Genomic DNA, 18,822 nt, shown 5'->3' with positions numbered 1-18,822 from the left:
CAGGTAATAGATGTTACGGTTTATTATTTTAAAACCAGCTTTAAATGGTTACTGCCTGTTCTGGAGGTTAGGATCTGTATTTAAAGGGTGTAGAGGTGTTTTCTGTTGAGCTGAGGGTTCTTGATGGTGTCTTTTGGATTTTCCATAAAAAATGATGGCTGCAGAATTTTTTATTTGGATTTTCTGGATGGTAGGTGTGAGGGAGCCGCAGGGCTCCTGCCTGCTTCTGGTATTGACTTTACAAAGCACTGAGGCAGCACGCTTTCTGTCAGGAGTAATCAATTCTTAAATCCATTCATTTCTGCTCATTTGCCTGATAGATCCTGCACCCTGGAAAAAAAATCTGTCATACCTGTGTCCTTCTCAATGATTATTTGGCGTACAGTGATTAAAAAATGTATTAAACAAGCTCTGATCAGCTTTAATTCGAATTATGGACAACAGCAATTTACATTAATTGTGCTGAATCATGTGTAACAATTGTACTGAATCGTGTGTAACAAAGCACAAGTCAAGCTATTGTCAGTATTTACACTATGAGATTGTCTCATAACTCCTGATTGGTTGAGACTGACGGACTGTTACTGGGATTTTATTTGCGCACATACATCCAAGCAAATGTATTTATTTATTAAGCACTCATCTCTCAATGGTAAAATTCAGTTCAGCTACTTGCATTTGTGTGCTAAAGGGATCAAATGTAAATTACAAATCATCTATCATTCTTTGTATCTCATAATCCATGTGAATAATATTGCATTCATAAATCTTGATGCACACAGGCTTTTGAAAGTAGGCGCAGAGTATTTAATGGATAATGGGCACTGTGTGAATTTGTACAATGAGGAAATATGCCTCACATTTCAACTGATTATTGTAAATACTGGATTATAAACATTAATGTTATAGAGAAATCCGTGAGGAATATCCTGGAAAAATTGCTTTTAATGAGTCACTTCACTTTTGTAATATATTTCTTCATTTGCACAGCAGACTGTATATGCAACAAATTTCAGTTGATAGCTTATGGTTAATATTTTGTACAGTCCATTTATGCTGCTGTATATTTTACAGGAGTAATCCTGGTTTGGCACTGTACTGCTGGGATAGGCTGTACTGTCCTACCATGGATTCAAATCTGCAATGTTCAAACTTAAAGTTCACTGCCTCAAAGTACTAATTATTCGATTGCATTGTATAAACATTGTTGTAAATGAAGCATAAAATTATAAGAAAGATTTGTTTCAGGGCAAAAATTAAGACAGCGTTGCACTCAGGCTATGAACAGTACTCACGCTTCAATTGGAAATTATGTTTTCACTCTCCCGTGTCTTGGTCACGCAAACAGCAATGGAGGCCATTTTGGAAGTGCTCCCACAGTACCTATGGTAGAAATATGAAGGCTAGACCAAAGTCTTCAATCACCGCAGGAAAATTAAATATTTTCTACAATTCATGCGTCCTGATGCACAAATCAGAATTATGTTGAGCAGTGGCTGAGAGAGACAGCATGTGAAAAGCTCTTGAAGCTGGTCAAAGCTAATCCGCCACAGAGAGGCCACTTTCCAGACTGCTTTTCTCTCTGCCTTTTTTCTCCACAAGGGGAACGATTCTGTGGCTAATATTAGCATTTTCTCCAAGTTTCAGGGAAAAAAAAAATCCATCAAAATGTTAATTTCTGACTGAAGCTGTCTGTGTACTTGGAGTTGAAAGCCGCGCTGCCCTACTTCAGAGCAGTGTCTGCTGGTCCTTATATTATGGACTTTGCGGGGGGGGGGGGGGGCTACAGTGTAGATTAACACCAGTTTTGTCTCCCCAATGAAACCCTCTCAGAAGCGGTACAGATATAACATCAAAGGACACACTTACTTTCCAATAGGAAGAGGAGTTTTTGACTGAGGAGCGAAATCTCTCGCCAAAGAGTTCTCTGGCCCGTTTTTACTCTCAGGTGTCCAGATGTTGTAGGAAATATGAACAGCAGCCCGAAGGTTGCGGTGGGAAATTGCCTTTGTACCTGTGTGCAAGATTCTCACTCCTGATTGCCTCGGGAAACATCGAGCTGTATAAATGGATATACATTTTAAAAAATGTAAGCAATGAAAAGCGCCCTGCTCGAGGGCTTCTGCCAGGAAAACAAATAGCGCAGCGTAGTACCTCCAGCTCCACGGAACCCAGAACCTATCGGCAGCTGGCAGTGGGCCCACTAATCCGATGTACATGCCCCCCGAGAATTTGTGCGTGTTCCTGAGTGTGCGAGTGCCCTCACGGTCCGGGACTCTCTCCGACCTGCACTGCCATTCATTAGTCTGAAGTGTTAAAGCACCGATGGCAAAATAAATGCATGGACATTGAAGATTTTAATAGAAGCTTATTATAGATACTGTCCTTTTGCTTCCGTCTGCTTTTTGTGCCTTATCCCAGTATCAGTGCAATTATGTTCTTCCGCCCCCTCCCCCCCCTCCCCCCCCCCGCCCCCCCACCTCCCTCTTTTTCTCTCCCAGTCTCTCCCTTTCATTTCTTTGAAGCTTCTTGTTCAGTTGTTTTTTCCCCTATTTCCTTCTTTGCACTCGGTAATCTCTTCTTTTAATTAAAGGAAATGGACACGGTGTAGCGGAGATGACTTAAAGACACGTTGTGTGCGATTCATCCAGCGTAATTGGGCCTTTTTTCCTCTGGCTAAGCACCTCACTTTGGTTCCACTGTTCATTGCACCTGATTTACTTAATATTTACCTTTCTCGTTTTAATTTTGTGTGGCTTTACAAACTGAGCAAAGACACTTTTCTTTTCTTTTTTTAACTCGTGAACACATCACCGGGCAAAATATGCCAGATGTTTTTTGAGAAAAATTTAAGCAGTGTATACTTATTTAAATACTACCCATTTTGCCCAGATATAATTGCCAATGGATGTAATGGAAGAGTGGCATTTATTGTATTCTATTGTATTGCATATTATGTTGTTCTTGGTTCTGTATTCTCTGAATGGACCTCTTACCTGAAAAAAACATGTGGGAAGACATTGCATTGGGTGATACAGAAAGGGGTAGAATAAGAAACTATGTATATATATCAACAGTTACCTGTGAGTCCAGTGTTCAGGTTAGGTCATTGGGGGATGTTGGGGTCTGTCAGGTCATAATAGCGAACACATTTAATCCCTTTTTTAAGAACAATGAGCTGAATTGGGTCCTGAAAAACAGACTCTGTGTCCACTGAATAACAAGGTAAATCAGGTCCTATAATGTGAGGTATAGGACCTGATTTACCTTGCAATTCTATAACTAATAAATAATGACAACAATATTTAAATTTTTATTCAAATAAAACCAGGGAAGATCATACGATGCTATTGATCTTGTTCATAACAGTATAATGACTCGGTGTCACTCAAATTAAAGAACAAAATATTTTAACACACGAGTCCATTATTACTTCACAACAACGGCATGGCTTAACTGGACTGAGTGGGACTGAATGAGTTGTGGTTTTGTTGTGTTTTAAATAAATTTATTTCAATCATTTATCTCTCAGTTTTAAATCAGCATAGGTTTGACGTATTACTTAGTCATTGACATTGCTAAGCAACAAAACAGAAAGTCTATTCCAGTGTGGCATGGTTGTCACATCTACCTATAGAATTTAAATATATCGTACATGTAGAAGGGTATAGGAGAGGTAAAACCAGGCTTCCACCTCACACGTGAGTAGTCAGTAACTGGCCATCAAATGACGTAAAGCCTACAGAAAATAAAGTTTTGCTGAAAAACTAACCTTAAAATTCCGATGAAACTTGCACAGCGCCATGCGATATTGACTGACACGCCCCCAGTGGCGGCGCCCCGCCCACTTCGGCGCGAGTCACGGAATTACCAAAGGGCTGAGGCGCGTCTGAGTCCGTGACAAAAAATCCCATTTCGCCTGTGCGACTGCTCGCAACACGTCGTGCACCGGCTGGAGAACAGAGCCGTGTGACTCATCATTAAGAGCAGCCAGCTTGCTCAGTGGATTGCAGTGGTTTTCTGGCTGTGGTATGGGAACGGCAAAACCCAAGCAAGGTATATACTTGGGTCACAGGGGACAGGTGTTGAGCCAGAGGCTAAAAGATAACTTTGAGGTCTAGATTTAAAGATCAAAACAGGTTCTGCTTCCCGCTTGATCTGGGGAAGGTAATTCCAAAGCTCAGATGCCTTGTGATTAAAGTCTCGGCTGGGAGTTTTGAGCTTAAACACCTTGGGCGTGGTAAGATATCCAACATCCTGTGATCATTTGGCTACTTAGGAAAAATAGGAGGGCACCCGAGTATGGTGATCTGAGCTGTCATGCTTCATAGGGTGGTAGCAATGATTACCTTAGAACAGTACACAAGTGTAGAGAAATACCCGCATCATTGCAGTGGACTGACAATGATGCGCCATCTAAATACAGTGCATTTTTGTACTTCACAATACTGTAAACATATGGATGAGTTCACGAGGAAGCTTTCCTCCAACTGCCCTGTTCTTGAACTATTTGAAGATATCGAGTATTTAAGATATCTATGAATATTTCAAGATTTATTAAGGTATCTCCGATGCCTTAATATAATTTTGTCAAGGCTTTCTGACAGTAAGATTGTGATTGTGAAGCACAGGATCACTGGCCAGTCTAGAGCATGCAGTACAGTGTGAAGGCCGTGCGATTTTGATTGCCTAATTTTATTTCCCTTTCTCCTTCTCTCCCTGATGCAGCGCTCAAAAATAGCCGTGTATGAAAAAATGTGGTCGTACATGAAATCCGCAGAGCCCTCTGTCTTTGCCAAGACCACACCTGACGGGGTCGCCCGGGTACGGAAGTCGAAGGGCAAGTTCGCCTTCCTACTGGAGTCGACCATGAACGAGTACATTGAGCAGCGGAAGCCGTGCGATACGATGAAAGTGGGCGGGAATCTCGACTCTAAAGGCTACGGTGTGGCCACACCCAAGGGCTCAGCATTAAGGTGGGTGGAATAATATAACAATATTCTCTATGTTGTTATAGTATTCCACCTACCCTGATGTCTCCTGTTGTCATTTTTCCTTTCCCTCCTTTTGTTCCGTTTAATTTTGACCCTTTCCCTCCCCCCCTTTTTATTTTTGAGTGGGACATCGAGAGGTAATGGTGTTATGTCTGTTTTTATCGTGACTTGGGATATCCAAGCCTGAATTCTTAACACTGTTAATGAATCTTCTACATGTCTGCATTCCGTTCCTATAAGCGTAGTGCGTATGTGGTGTGTAGACTTAAGTGAACATCCGTCATTTCACGTTGACGTCTCTTGCCTCCCTCCCTCCCTCCCTCCCTCCCGTCTTCCCTTCGTTCCTTTTTCCCCTTTCCCTCTGTCTTTCCTTCCGAACCCATGTGTCGTCCTTCCTGACTGTGTGTGTTGTCACTTTTAATTTAACAGTCCAGCGGTTTTTCAATTTAACTTGTGAGAGCTGCGCTGTCACTTGTGACGAATGTTAATTGCATGGTGTTTGTTGTTGATACTTTTCTTCTCAATGACGAGTGTCCCCATCCCGCACACTTCAGCCCCGAGCAACGTAACCCTCCATGCCACCTTTCCAATATTTGAACTTTCTTTGCTGTACAAGCGTTTCTTATCTCTCCATACCCTTAAAATTCTTATCCAATTTGTCCTTTCGTGCTATTTTTAATGATTAATATGAATATTGATATCATTATTCTTATTCTTACTATGATTATTATTAATCTTATAAAATTCTTACTATTACTCTTATCACTATTACTATTATTATTTTCTTACATTAGATTTCTCACGGACCTGTGCATTTTCTTACGAGTTATGTTTTATCGTTTCAAGAAATGCTGTTAACCTGGCAGTTTTAAAACTGAACGAGCAGGGCCTCTTGGACAAATTGAAAAACAAATGGTGGTACGACAAGGGAGAGTGCGGCAGCGGGGGAGGTGACTCCAAGGTCAGCCTCAATGTCACCAAAGTCGGGTACCATAGTGCAGAGTAATCGGCAAGGCTGTTATCTTCTTCTCCAAAAGGAATAGGCCCACCCGCCGTGCAATAACGGCACTTCAATGATGTGGCTTTTCCAGTTTACTGAGCAACTGAGATCAAACCAGGAACCCTTCGCTGGCTAATGGAGGAAGAAAAAGGACCAGTAGCATTTTCGACTTACTGAAGAGAAATGCGCGCAGCCGTTAGCCGCAGTTGTAAGGGAGGGAGCAATAATGGCAAAATGAGGCAATTTCCCTCAACTTGCAGAGACAGACCAGCAGGGCCTATTTAGGAAGTTTAGAATTTTCAGGATTTGTGACAGGGTTTTTCTGTGGGGCAGAGTCAATGGTCTCCCAGTCTCCAGAGTTGAAGATGGCTGCCCTGCAGTTGTGGAAGGCGGTAATTGCATTATCACTGCCTTTCCCATCTGCTGGGCAGCGAAGCACCAAAGAGAGAGAAGGGAGTTTGTCTGAGTCTGGTCTGTGAGCCATTCGCCTCCTCAGCCAGACTGCTTAGAGTCGTGCTCTGGCACTTTTATAATGAGGAGATCTGGTTTTAAAAGTAAAAAGGAAGCAAGAAACAATATGCGCAGTGATGGTTAAGATAAACATGGTTGTGGTAGACATGAAGAACTATTACCTGTGTATAGGCTGAGATATAGGTTTTATAATCTTGTATGTATTGTATGTATTTTATGTTCGGACCCCAGGAAGATTAGCTGCACACTGTGTATTGCTAATGGGGATCCTGAATAAATAAATAAATAAATAAATAGTCCAGACTAGCACGTAGCATACTGTAGGGTGGGCTAAATGGTCTAAAATAGGATCACAACAGTAAGGCTGCCTTTCTGGCTTGGCCAAAGACCCTGACCCACTGGCCTGGGGTTCGAAGGGCCGGCTCACAGCACTCTCCTGACCGCCATAGAGCGGAAGCATGCAGGCAGGAAGGCGAGGGGAGCAGCGGTGTCTTGAGGGGACGAAGCATTACAGGCAAACGTGAGAATTCTAATACCAAACAGAGGTCTGATTTCCTTATGTCACACTCAAAAGCCACTTCCTGATGGCCAATGCCCACCCCCCGCCCCACCCCCCCCCCAGCCCAGTCCCAATCACTGTCCCAGCCTCCCACCCTAGGGCCTCAGCAATGACAGCCCACCAGTGGGATCTGAAGGAGGACAATTTCACCCAAACCTTTGTTACAGCAGCGACGACCCACCCACAGCCCAGTGGACAACCACGGACACGACTCTGATTCCTCTACTGTCTGGACCCCGACCGTGCCCGGTACACTGCACAGACAAGGCAGCTGCCTTTGCTATTCCTGACTGAAGGTGTTCATTTCTGAGAGTAAGCAGGCACTGAACACCCTTGCAGTGTAACAGGAATACAAAGCCAGTGCCTTGTTCTGACAGCAATGTGCTGGGGGATTTGGGTTGGACCAGAGGGCAAGTTTTGCAATACACCAACAGAAATTATGGTTTCAATTTTGACTCGCAAGATTCCTATTTTTTTCATCTTCCCTAAAAAAGAGGTAAACCTCCGTGACTTGAACACATTTGAAATAAATTGTATGTAATGACCATCTGAAAAAAAATCCACCAGAGAAGGATAACTACAAAACATTTTCAAATGATAAAATGAAAGCTAGAGTAGATCAGTCTGATTAAGTGAGCTGACAAAACTGCAACAATTGCTTTGAGGCCACAGAGGATCAAAGATATTTGTACCAACCACAGAGAAGTCCTCTTATGAATAATCATCATCCATGCAAAGTGAGCAAAGGGAAAACCATGCATTATCATTTGTTAAGGACCAAAGCGTATTTAATTTACTTTTATTGCACTGGAAAATGGCTCCTGTAAAATAACAATTGGACGAGGTTATAATGACATATCACATTTCAGGTGAAAGAAAGGTTAAGGATCATCTAGAAACCAATCAGATTATCCCCAATTCACAGGCCCAGGTCAAATTTGGGACAGAAACAGCATCCACACCTCTGCCTTGAAAATAATACGGTATAATGAAATTTCCTCTTTCATTTTTGGGATTTAAAGTGTAATCAGTGGCTCCAAGGTTAATTTAATTCCAAGCTCAGTTTTGTGCCAGAAGGAATGATCTGCTCTGCAGGAGTTAGTGCCCCCTAATGAAAGACATGGGTACTGCATAAACTGGTATTCATTTATTTATATTATTTATTTATTTTGAGGAGCCAGTAATGATGAGGTAAAACATAACCATGCCAAATTAATTCCAATTAAAACCATGTGAGTGCACACCATTTCATTCTCCATTTATGTATTTTATACAGGTAAGATATGCAAATACTTATTAGAATTATTTTAATCGCATATTTAACCCATTATACGTGCAATTCTGTTACTGCTATGCAAGTACCCAATTAATAGCTGCTCTGTTGGAGCCTAAACAGCTTGTTACACACACACACATGATTTATATTAATGTGATGTAAATATTTGCTTGTTAATTCTTGCATTAATGCAGTCAAATTTGTCAAAGCATGCAGGGGCTGGGAGAGGGAATGAGCTTTCCGGTCTATCCCTCGATAGCTCCTGCATTTCCTCTGTCATAATCATTTATTATAAAGATTGAAAGATAGAGATGAGCGATGTTCCATTTCCGGCAAGCTAAGCTGCTGAGACAAGGATGTCGCTCGCAGAAAGGCACGCACACTCCGGTATCAAAAGTCCTTAGACGTACCTCAAATCAGCGGGGGGGCGCAGCGCGGTGTAATGGGTAAGAAGCGTAAGAAGCTCGCGAGCGGGTTGTTTCTGGGTTGGATCCCAGCTAGGGGCAGATCTGTTGTACCCTTGGGCAGGGCACTTGGCCTGATTTGCTCCAGTAAATATGGAGCTGTATAAATGGATAACAGACAAAATGGAGGTTTGGCAGCCCGAATACAGATATCTGCTTCAGAAATGAGTAATTGGTTAGAATAAGCTCCGTACAGCAGAGAGGCTCAGAGGCTTTCCAGGGAGAAGCACCCTACAGGCCATAGGCAAGCTTGTGCTGGGGGCTTAAGCGTCCGTGGCTGTGAGGCTCTGTTTCAGTCCTTTTCACAGCGAAACTGAATTGCTGAGGCTGACCGTGGAGAATTACTGAGGCTGACCATGGAGAATGTACCTCTGAGTCAGGCTTGTGGTATCTGGCCAGGAGCACATAGACCCACTTAAATCTTTTCTCTTCCTCATTATTATTATTATTATTATGATTATTATTATTATTATTGTTGCAGTGATTTGGATATTGTTTGTATTTGACATACTATCCTGTCATACAGACGTTGTTTTCTGAAGCAATTTCATACACTTTATTTAACAGCCATGCTCCAAAGGAACTTGAACTTTGTTTAACAATTTTTTAGTTACAAGTCCAGTTCACTAACCACAGTGCAACACTACTGCAGCTACTCTGCGGCCCCTCAAGCCACACGCTGCCAAATGGCATTAACAAAGCAATGAAAATTCTGGGTGCTGGATGAATGGCAATTGCATAGCCTACTGAATCCCTGACGGCCTTGGGAATACTGTATACTGACACATTCATGCATCAATCACGTATTAGGACATTCACCAACATCCACAGCCAGAAGAAAATGGATGCCATCTTATCCATCTAAAAGAGCTCACTCATTACAGCAAGAATGAATACATCTGCAGTATATCAGTTTCATTTAATCTGATATCTGTGAGAGAAGGACAGATTGTGCCACTTAGTGCCGCTGTCCACTAATGCAGTTTTGGCATCTGCTAAGCTAGTGTGCTGTCTGTTAGATTTGATAGGTTAGACTTTATTACAAGGAAAACAATGCCACATTTCACCTGGGACAGCAGTTCAATTTCTCCCTCATCTTCTCCGTGATAGCTCTGTTGCACAGCGAAGGATGGTGAATACAATATATTTCATGGTGTTAAATTACAAGTGTTTATCATTTTTCCAGGGAATGAATGGATGAGAAATCTAGCAGTCATGCCGATTCCATAATGGCTTGCAAAACAAAAGCCATAACAGGCCAATCAGAGACTTTAGCATCTTTATAAATGTTGAATTGATTTTCCAACAAGTATATTGGTCAAATTGGTTCCCCGAAATGTTCTCTGAATGTTTTGGTGCACACTGACAGCTGTCCAATCAGACACTAATCCGGTCATTTTAATAATGTGTATAAACAAAAGCACATATCCACTGGATCTGAGATAAGTGTGGTCGATCACTGATAAATCCAAACTTACCGTAAGACAATTGACAAAGTGCACTCTTGACAGTGCATCCTCACAACTTTTTTGTGTACACAATTCACCAACAATAAGCAAGAGGGGGATTTCAGGATTTAGAGTGGATGGATCATTTCCACAGGACACCAAGGACACCATCAGATTGCTCCATGCAACTGCAGGGCATCCTGCATACCTGCAGGTGCATACAGTGTCACTTCCTTTTTCAGAGCTCAGTGACACACTCGCTGAGATAGTCCCCTTTTCTTGCAGTGCTGTGGCAAGACTTATTGTGTGCTCTCTGTCCAGGTAAGGAAAGGGCTGTGCACACAGAGCGTATGCAGGAGACCATGCAGTAGTTGGCCATTAAGTTTCTTACTCAATGACAGGATGGCTAGCATTCTCCTCAGCTAGTGTAAAATTCAGCTGGTGGTTTTTGTTCATCTGCTAGCCAAAAAGGGTTCCTGTCAGATTGAGCTTGTTACGTACTGGTTAGAAAGCCACGTGCTCCCTCCCCGTGCAGTTCTATCCCCCTGTGCTTAGTTGTTTTGCTATACAGTTACTGACCCCTTTCTCTGCTCTGAACAGTGTGTGCCGATTACTCAAAGCGATACCATCAGGCCCTGGCCCTATAGGCTAGCCATGCTGAATAGAAGGTAACAGTTAGAATGTCTGCACTCTGTGATGTTGAATCGGCCAGGAGCCCTGCTGTATCGCTTTGTAAAGTATGAAGTAGTTTAAAAGCTTGAATAACATAAAATAACATAATATAATGTTATTTATGTTATTTCCCACGTGAAGAACTCCTGTAAACCTTGCAGTATTGAAACTCAGTGAACAAGGCATCTTAGACAAGCTGAAAAACAAATGGTGGTACGATAAGGGTGAATGTGGGACCAAGGACTCTGGAAGTAAGGTCAGTCGCTGCAGGTCTTTTGTACTGATTCCAAATTGCATTTTGACCTATTGTTCATATGCAAAGACAAATAGCTGTTCAGAAACATCTATTTCTTTTTCTTTATCTTTAACAAGAACAGAGCAACTGTTTAATGATAATTTGTTGTTAAAATAAAGTTTTGAAAATGACTTAAGCATTGCACAATTTTCCCCAATAGTAGTATATTTTTGGCAAAATATTTGCTGTAGTTTATTTGTTATTACATATCACTGTGAATGCTATGATGTTACCATTTTAAGTATTTTAGTTTTTTGTGTTTTTTTTGTAGAAGTCACAGTATCATGTGAAATGTTAATGTGAATAGAATAAGAGGAAATAGGAAAAGGTCATAGCATGTCTGGGGAAATTTTATTATGTGCATTTGCAATATGTATTTTAATTTTTAGATCGATGATAATATTTACATAGTCATTTTTTGCTCATTTTCATACTTGACATTCATGGTATTTAACCATTATGCTGTTGTTTTTATTAACCAAACTTTTTTATTAAAATTTTATTTATTGGCGTTGTTACTTATTTGCATGGAAAATGGGTCTATTGGGTTCTTTAACCCCATAGAGTGTGGTTGACGAACAGAGTTTCTTATTCTGACAAACTACTTCAGACTAACTTCGCAATGCCTGCTGGCATTCAGGAGTCACATCTGAAATAGCGCTGTTACAAAAAGAATATTTTGTTTGCACACTATATGAAGCTAAAGAATGCAATAAACCTATTACTTAACCCTCTGAGATTAAGACCCAGCCTTTGACACACAGACAGTTAAAACTGAGTGTTCTTTCTACCAGCCTGTTACCATTGCCCAGCAGTTAACCCATGCAAATATCTACTTCAAAGCTCATAGGGTTAAACTGCAAATGGTAAAACTCTCATAAACAAATTTTTGATAAACAAGTTTGGGAGATAACAGCAGCAGAATGGTTTCTTTTTTACCTCTTAAAGTTTGCTTTTTGAATCAAATGGTGAATTTGAAAGCCCTTATCCCAAAAGATTTACTTTGTGTCTACTTGCTCAGACAGTTCAGTATGATTGTCAGTTTTCAGAGCATATGTAGTCAGGGCTTGTCGTAGGATTGACCTGTATGTTACTGGCCCATCTTCCTCAGGTGGCTTCCGTAAAGGAGCCACAATTTAGCATCCGCTACATTCACCAGTCAGCTTTGTTTGACAGAGCTAAGATATAGACAGAAGGGTTGACTTATCTCTCTTCCAGAGGAAAATGGCATGATCACAGTTGTCCGAAGTCCCTCTCGGCTTCTTACCACTGTAGGAAAGCCAGTTAAAGGCATCCAGAAAGTCAACTATTTTATTTAGCTTCTGTGTGACCCCTTTACCAAAGGCGTACCTCCGAATGTTCTGTTGTCTCAACCTTTGGTGTAATTTTAGCCCTGAATACACCATCGGTAGCACCAGAAATGTCGCTTCGGGGAGGAATTTGAGGGTCTTTCATCCAAGAGAGCGAGAGAGAGAGAGTAGGTGTCTGCATTTGAGTGTCAGTCTTCACTGAGATTTGAATCAGAGACCTTTGAAAACAGCTAGGGAGTGGAGGCAAGCTGTGTGTTTGAGCTCAGGTATGCTAGTCTCATTGTGCTCTACAATGCTCCTGCCAATGCAAACATTCTAACTCTGTTCTTCACTTCTCTTAGGACAAGACAAGTGCTCTGAGCCTTAGCAATGTGGCAGGAGTCTTCTACATTCTGGTTGGCGGCCTGGGGCTGGCCATGATGGTCGCTTTGATAGAGTTCTGTTACAAGTCACGGGCAGAGTCCAAAAGACTGAAACTCGCAAAGAACGCCCAAAACTTTAAGCCAGCTCCCCCAGCAAACACCCAGAATTTTGCCACATACCGAGAAGGCTACAATGTGTACGGAACAGAGAGTGTTAAGATCTAGGGGTATGACTCTCCAAAATTCTGTCCCATACTCTCAGCTCTCTGCTTTTTCTGTCGAGTTATTAAGTTTGTTTTTCTGTTGACTTTCAGTTTTTTTTTTGTTTTGTTTTACTGTGCTTATTTTTTGTCTGTCTTAGGCCCAATTTCAGGCTGTCAGTTTTGTGGATGACTTTAGATAGGAGACATGAAAGTGTTACGTTATTATTGCTTTGCAAAACGATGGTATTAAGCTTGGCAGTTGCTTAAATTAAGAAAACAATATAATGTGCACTGTGGTTAGGCTGAAAAAAAGATATTAACATCAGATGCAGTTTTCTCATATGCTGTATGAGATTCCAGAAGTAAACTTCAGCCAATTTACAATGGAATTCAGTTCATTTAGCAGACTAAAGATTTTTCAATTGCCCAGACATAACTGTGTTAAGTGTGCAAGATTAAAATTGTTCAATACAATTCCAATAAGGGCATTACTGTCACCTCTGATATACTGTATAATTCTGCCATCTATAAATGTAATCATTTATAGATTATTTGGCTGGTGAAAGTGCTGAGACGTTGTTTAATATATCAAACGTCTAGCCAGGGAATCTCTTAACTCTAACCTACAATTTGCTTCTACTTTATAATTGTTTAATAAATGTAATAAAGAAGCAAAAGGTTCCCTTCAGAGTAGAATCTTCTCCCATACAGTGTAGTGCTGGTACTGTCCTTGACATTCACAGACTGTTTTTCCTCCTGTCTGACACAGTTGGAAGGATCCAGAGCCACTTGCAGTAAAAGCCGACACCTACGAGCAAAACGGTTGAAGAGATGGTACTTGGGCCTGGACCTTATCTTGAGCCCCTGAGCACTAGCCTTGCGGTGTCAAGCACGATAATCTTTGACGAAGACACGGACAGGAATTGTCGCTGAAAGTACTGAATTTGTCTCCTACTGTGCCTTACGGAACATTCAGAGAGTCACAACAATGCAACTCATTCTAGTAATATTGCTTCACTTGAAATACAAAAAAAAAAAAAAAAAACATAGCAAAGGACGAATGACATCATATCCTGTGAACATTACAGTACAGATACTTTGAAAGGAAAAAGAAATCATCACTTGCAACCCTAGCACATTTGGAAGTGCCACACTGAGGGGGAATCTACTTGAGAAGACATGGTGCATTGACGTTCTTTAAAAAAAAAAATCTGATTTAAATTATTTAAAAATAAAAATTATTTTCACAGTCAGATCTTGCCAATAAAACATAGTAAAGCAAGATTCTTCAGTGTATTGCAACCATCCCATTCATTTTCCCAGAAATGTATTTTAAAAGATACTTACAGTGATTTCTGATGATAATTTGTTGGATTGGTAAATATATATAATTATTTCAGCTGCATCAAATAATTAGAGAGATTATGCCGTTTCACTTCATGTACAATTACCATTGTTGTGTTGTAATCGTGAACCCTGGTGCCGCTGATACCTTAGAACCCGACAGCCAATATGCAGGAGTTTATGAGCCGACAGTACTTCTCCACTGGAGTTACTCTGGACAAAATTAAATGTGACATTTGGCTTATGACAAAAGACCACATCTGGCACAATCCCCAGTACTGCCAAAAAGATGTGTCTGCCGAGAGAGGATTTATTTCTCTCATGTAAGCGGCTTGTGAAATTCAATTGGTGCCAAATTTTTACTCAGTGCAATAACTGAACAGAACCTAAACAGTACATGAGAACAAAATTAATTATACGCCACTAAAAACAGGGTTTAAAAACACACACACACATGTACACTTGCATATGTATTATGCATTGTCTGCTGAGAAGTTTTAGTTTGCTGCTCATATTTTGCAAGCAGTTTTCTTTAATTCTGTAGAAATAAAAGTCTACTTTGAAAGGAATGACAAATAAATTAAGTGGACTTTTCAAATGCAGATATACAGCATTGCAATCAATTTAATGGCTTCGAAACCAATATTTTTGGTTTACCTTCTCTATTTCCTTAAATGACAGCACATTTTAAATCAAGTTGTGGTTTGCTTTTGATTTAGTTTCCATTTATGGGCGTATTAGTGTTTGGTGCAAAACATCTTTTTTAAATTTAAACAATTAAAATGGGAAATTAATTTTGCCCAAAGATCACTGCGGGGGCACGTTTTAAACTAAAGCTTAACCATTTTCCATTAACGCTGTTACAAATATTTTCTTTTCTCTAAGAAAACTGTGATTCTGTAGTATTCATGATATGCCAAGATGGAATTTCTTGAAGATGACTAAAAACATATGGAAAGATAGTTTTATATAAAAAAGAAAAAAAAATGAAACAAAAAGATGTAAATGATACCTGTACATTTGTTTAAACAAAGTTAATTTATGAGTGTGAAGGCTTCACAAATGAGTTTGATAGATTTGCTGATTTTTAAAAATGCATGTATTAATTGGTGACTGCTTAATAAGCCCTGCTACTTCAGAGTGTAGGAGGTCAGCATTAGAAACTCAACTTCCATTTTTAATTATTTTATCCTTTCTTCCCTTTTTGTTACTGCACTATTGCGAAAAAGAAAATTGCTGAGCAACTTAGCGATTACAAAAGAACAAGAACTGCATGTGTGGGAATAATTAACCAAGCCTCGTTAGTGAGGTGTTGTACAAAGAATTTTAATACATTTTGTAAATAAAGCTGTATAGTAAACACTGTGTTTTGTGTTTTTTCTTTTAAACAGAATAGTTCAAGATTGCATGAAGATTCTGTGTATTATTGCCCACAGATGTTTCTGAGCATTTAAGGATATATAGTGTAATAGTGTTATAATATATACACTACTAATAATTATGAATGGTGTTTTTATAGCACCATTCATCCCATGATCTCAAAGGGATTTTCTGTGCAGGGGGTAGTCTCAAACACCATCAATGCATAGCAGCTAGCTGGGCACCAAGGTAGCCATTTTACAGCAGAATGCTCAGTGCATATCAGCCCGGGTGGTGATGGAGGGAACAATTAAGCCACTTAAACTGGGAGTGATGAAATGGACAGGTTGGGAGAACGAGGTTAAAAATGTTGCCAGGTTACACAGAAATTCCCCACTACATGAAACCCTTAACCACCACACTTCATCACTGCACTAGAGTATTGGGATGTATTCTTCCAAGCATTAACTAAGCTTAGATCTCCTCAGCTTCAACCATTTGGCATTTTGGCATATTAGTACAGCTGTAGGCTGGTCATAGTAGTCCTATACATGTATAATTATTGCCATTCCAACCCCGGTAAACTTCGAAAAAAGTCAACTCTGACTATTCTAAATTCGGGGAATATACTTTCAGTATTTGCAAAATAACGTGTGCACAAATCCAGAAAATGAATGTATCTGTGGAGCCTCCCTATATGTAATGTATTTGTTGGGATAAATATTAGACATTTTATTGTCCAGATTATTGTTTTTTACTGAAATTTCAGAAGCCAAATTTGAGAAGCCAGGTTTAACATACTTCAAAGGCTACAGATTAGGCTTATGTATCAGGCAAATATAAATTAGGAAAGCCTATTTAAAGTAAATTAAAATCAACAGGGGAACATAATCTCAGGGTGCATGCATCTTCTTTAATATGTATTCTAAATATTTGTGAAATATGAAGAAAATGGTATATCTATTGGTATTTCTTTTGGATATGAAGTCACTGAATATTGACATACATTACTTTTTCATAAGAAAAAGCTTTGCAGATGAGTGGGCAGCAACAGTATCCATGGAAACAGTTCCACTTGATGTTGTGTGTGTGAATATATACTTGTACTGATGTGATAGCAGGTGAACTCTTCTTATCATCACAGGGAAGCTATAGAAATGGCCCCATTTGCAATAGCAAAAATAGAGTTCAGATTAATGACAAAATCTGTTTCATAAATGTCAGTATGCATGACATAAAAATTCTCAAATGAATTCAAAGGAATGAAACGTATCTGTATGTGGCTTTGAATTGGGTACCCTTTTTGTTCCAAAAATACCCTTTTTGTTTCTCACAGAAACATTCTCAGTCAAAAATGTTGAAATGACACTTTGGAAACACTGTTTAACAGGCCCATTTTGTACAGACTTGTCAAAAGACATTTTTTTTTTTTTGACAAACCAAAATAAATAAATAACCAAGGAAATTGTTGTACAAGAATACAGATAGTGAAGGTATCTAGTTTGGCAGCTCACTAAAAAATATTACTTGCTGGAAACAAGACCGGAATTAATTTAAAACATCAGCTATCACTTTTTTCCTCATACCTCTTCAGAGGTTGCCCATTAATTGGGGGGAATCAAAGGTAACCCAGCACTCGGGAGGGAAGTGGGAGGCAATAGAAGCACTATAAGAGAACTGGTAGCTAAATCATCTGTAATTACACCTCTCCCCTGTGGGCAGCCGTGTAAATTGGTCTGTTTTTTTGGGGGGTTATGTGTGGGGGCGGGGGATGAAAGAGAGATAAACATATGACTTCAGGATGGGTTGGCCTAGGTGGAAATTAAATACTTTTTTACTCTGCACTTTCAGCTATAATTTAGCCAGGGGTATTGTTCTGGCTGAGGCCAAACCTGACTTTCTCACTTTGTAATTACACTCCTCGAATTGGGGGTATTCAGCGTGAAACCAGGCCTGATGCATCTTTTATTCATGGGTTCAGTGGTGCAAGATTCTGTTGTCGATCAATAGTCAAGCTACCACCATATGTTCACTGCGTCTTGGGATGGAGGCTATTATTTCCATCCTCATTCACAATCGGAGCTCAAACTCTCTCCCGTTCGAGATCAGCCTTTCCAGAGACAGCATGTGACCAGGCATATTGTGATGTCAGTCAATAAGCTAACCAATCGTTACATCCATCTTTTACACTCGCTCTACCTCTCTGTTCTTCTTATCTACACGCATTGTACAAAAAAGGACTCATTAAGCAACCTCAGCAGAAGAGAACAGAGAGCAGTCATATCTTTTGTAAAGGCTTGATGAAGAACTATGAAGAACAGACTCTGATAGACTACATTTGTTACCAAAGCTGTTGATGACAAAGCATTTTTCTTCCAATTCAGAATTATAAAAAGAACATGCCTCTATCACTACAGACAGAAAGTATTTCCATGTCATTTTAAAAACTGCTGATATACCAAGACGGTAGGGAATTCACACATAGATAAATCAAAGCTTGTCCAGGCAGGAATAGGCTAGGCTAGGGATGCTAGTTGCCCTTAAGCATCATCACAGGCATCTTTTTGTTGCTGCTACAGCAAGGTGATTTTACCTTCCAAAAGTTACAGAGAATGGTATGTATGTAAGCTGGCATAGCACCACTTAATTGTGTTTGCAGTTCCACACTTGGCCCGCCTTTTCGGCAGCTTGTCTGCTCTCTGCCGTTAGCTCACTGTCAATCACCCTCAGATGTGTGGGTGGGACCCTGAAGAGAAGAGTGAAAAACCAAGACATATATTTTGACTACAAATTCAGCATATTTGCATGTGTCATATGAATGTACTGATAAAAATAAAGGTGCTAACCATGAGGGCAGGTTGGGCTCTACAGCACAGATAATGCAGTTTCAAGCTTCGGCCATAACATTAACCACCTATGAAAAGGAATTTGCAACGCCAGAACATGTTGGTTGCATCCTGCCAAGAGTAGGTTGGGTTTAGGTTGGCCAGAGTTCCTTGGGTTACTGCTGCATTATCACCTCCCAGCAACGAGTCAGCCATTGGCAGGTCGCCAGTTGTCATGAC

The 18,822-nt window shown here is 40.3% G+C and overlaps 1 protein-coding gene across 4 annotated transcripts in view; it reads left to right on the top strand.

Annotated features, from left to right (window-relative positions):
* The window catches only part of gria3b (glutamate receptor, ionotropic, AMPA 3b), a 119,073-nt gene extending 103,315 nt beyond the window's left edge, over positions 1 to 15,758 (top strand). The window contains exons 13-16 of one of the 4 annotated variants that reach the window (XR_004764419.1): positions 4,729 to 4,976; positions 5,841 to 5,955; positions 11,026 to 11,140; positions 12,831 to 12,967. Coding sequence is in view for 3 of the 4 variants with exons in the window: in XM_035409591.1 (XP_035265482.1) it covers positions 4,729 to 4,976; positions 5,841 to 5,955; positions 12,831 to 13,076 (609 nt within the window). In the remaining variant the exon portion in view is untranslated. Of the gene's footprint in view, positions 1 to 4,728; positions 4,977 to 5,840; positions 5,956 to 11,025; positions 11,200 to 12,830; positions 13,079 to 13,823 lie in introns of those variants that run through there. The other 3 variants (XM_035409591.1, XM_035409592.1, XM_035409593.1) reach the window with 3 other exon arrangements.
* Positions 15,759 to 18,822: the final 3,064 nt, after the last annotated feature.

Source organism: Anguilla anguilla, chromosome 3 (genome assembly GCF_013347855.1).
Source record: "Anguilla anguilla isolate fAngAng1 chromosome 3, fAngAng1.pri, whole genome shotgun sequence".
Classification (NCBI taxonomy): Eukaryota; Metazoa; Chordata; class Actinopteri; order Anguilliformes; family Anguillidae; genus Anguilla; species Anguilla anguilla.
The sequence above is the reverse complement of the archived record's forward strand: the minus strand, read 5'-3'. Positions and strand labels throughout refer to the sequence as shown.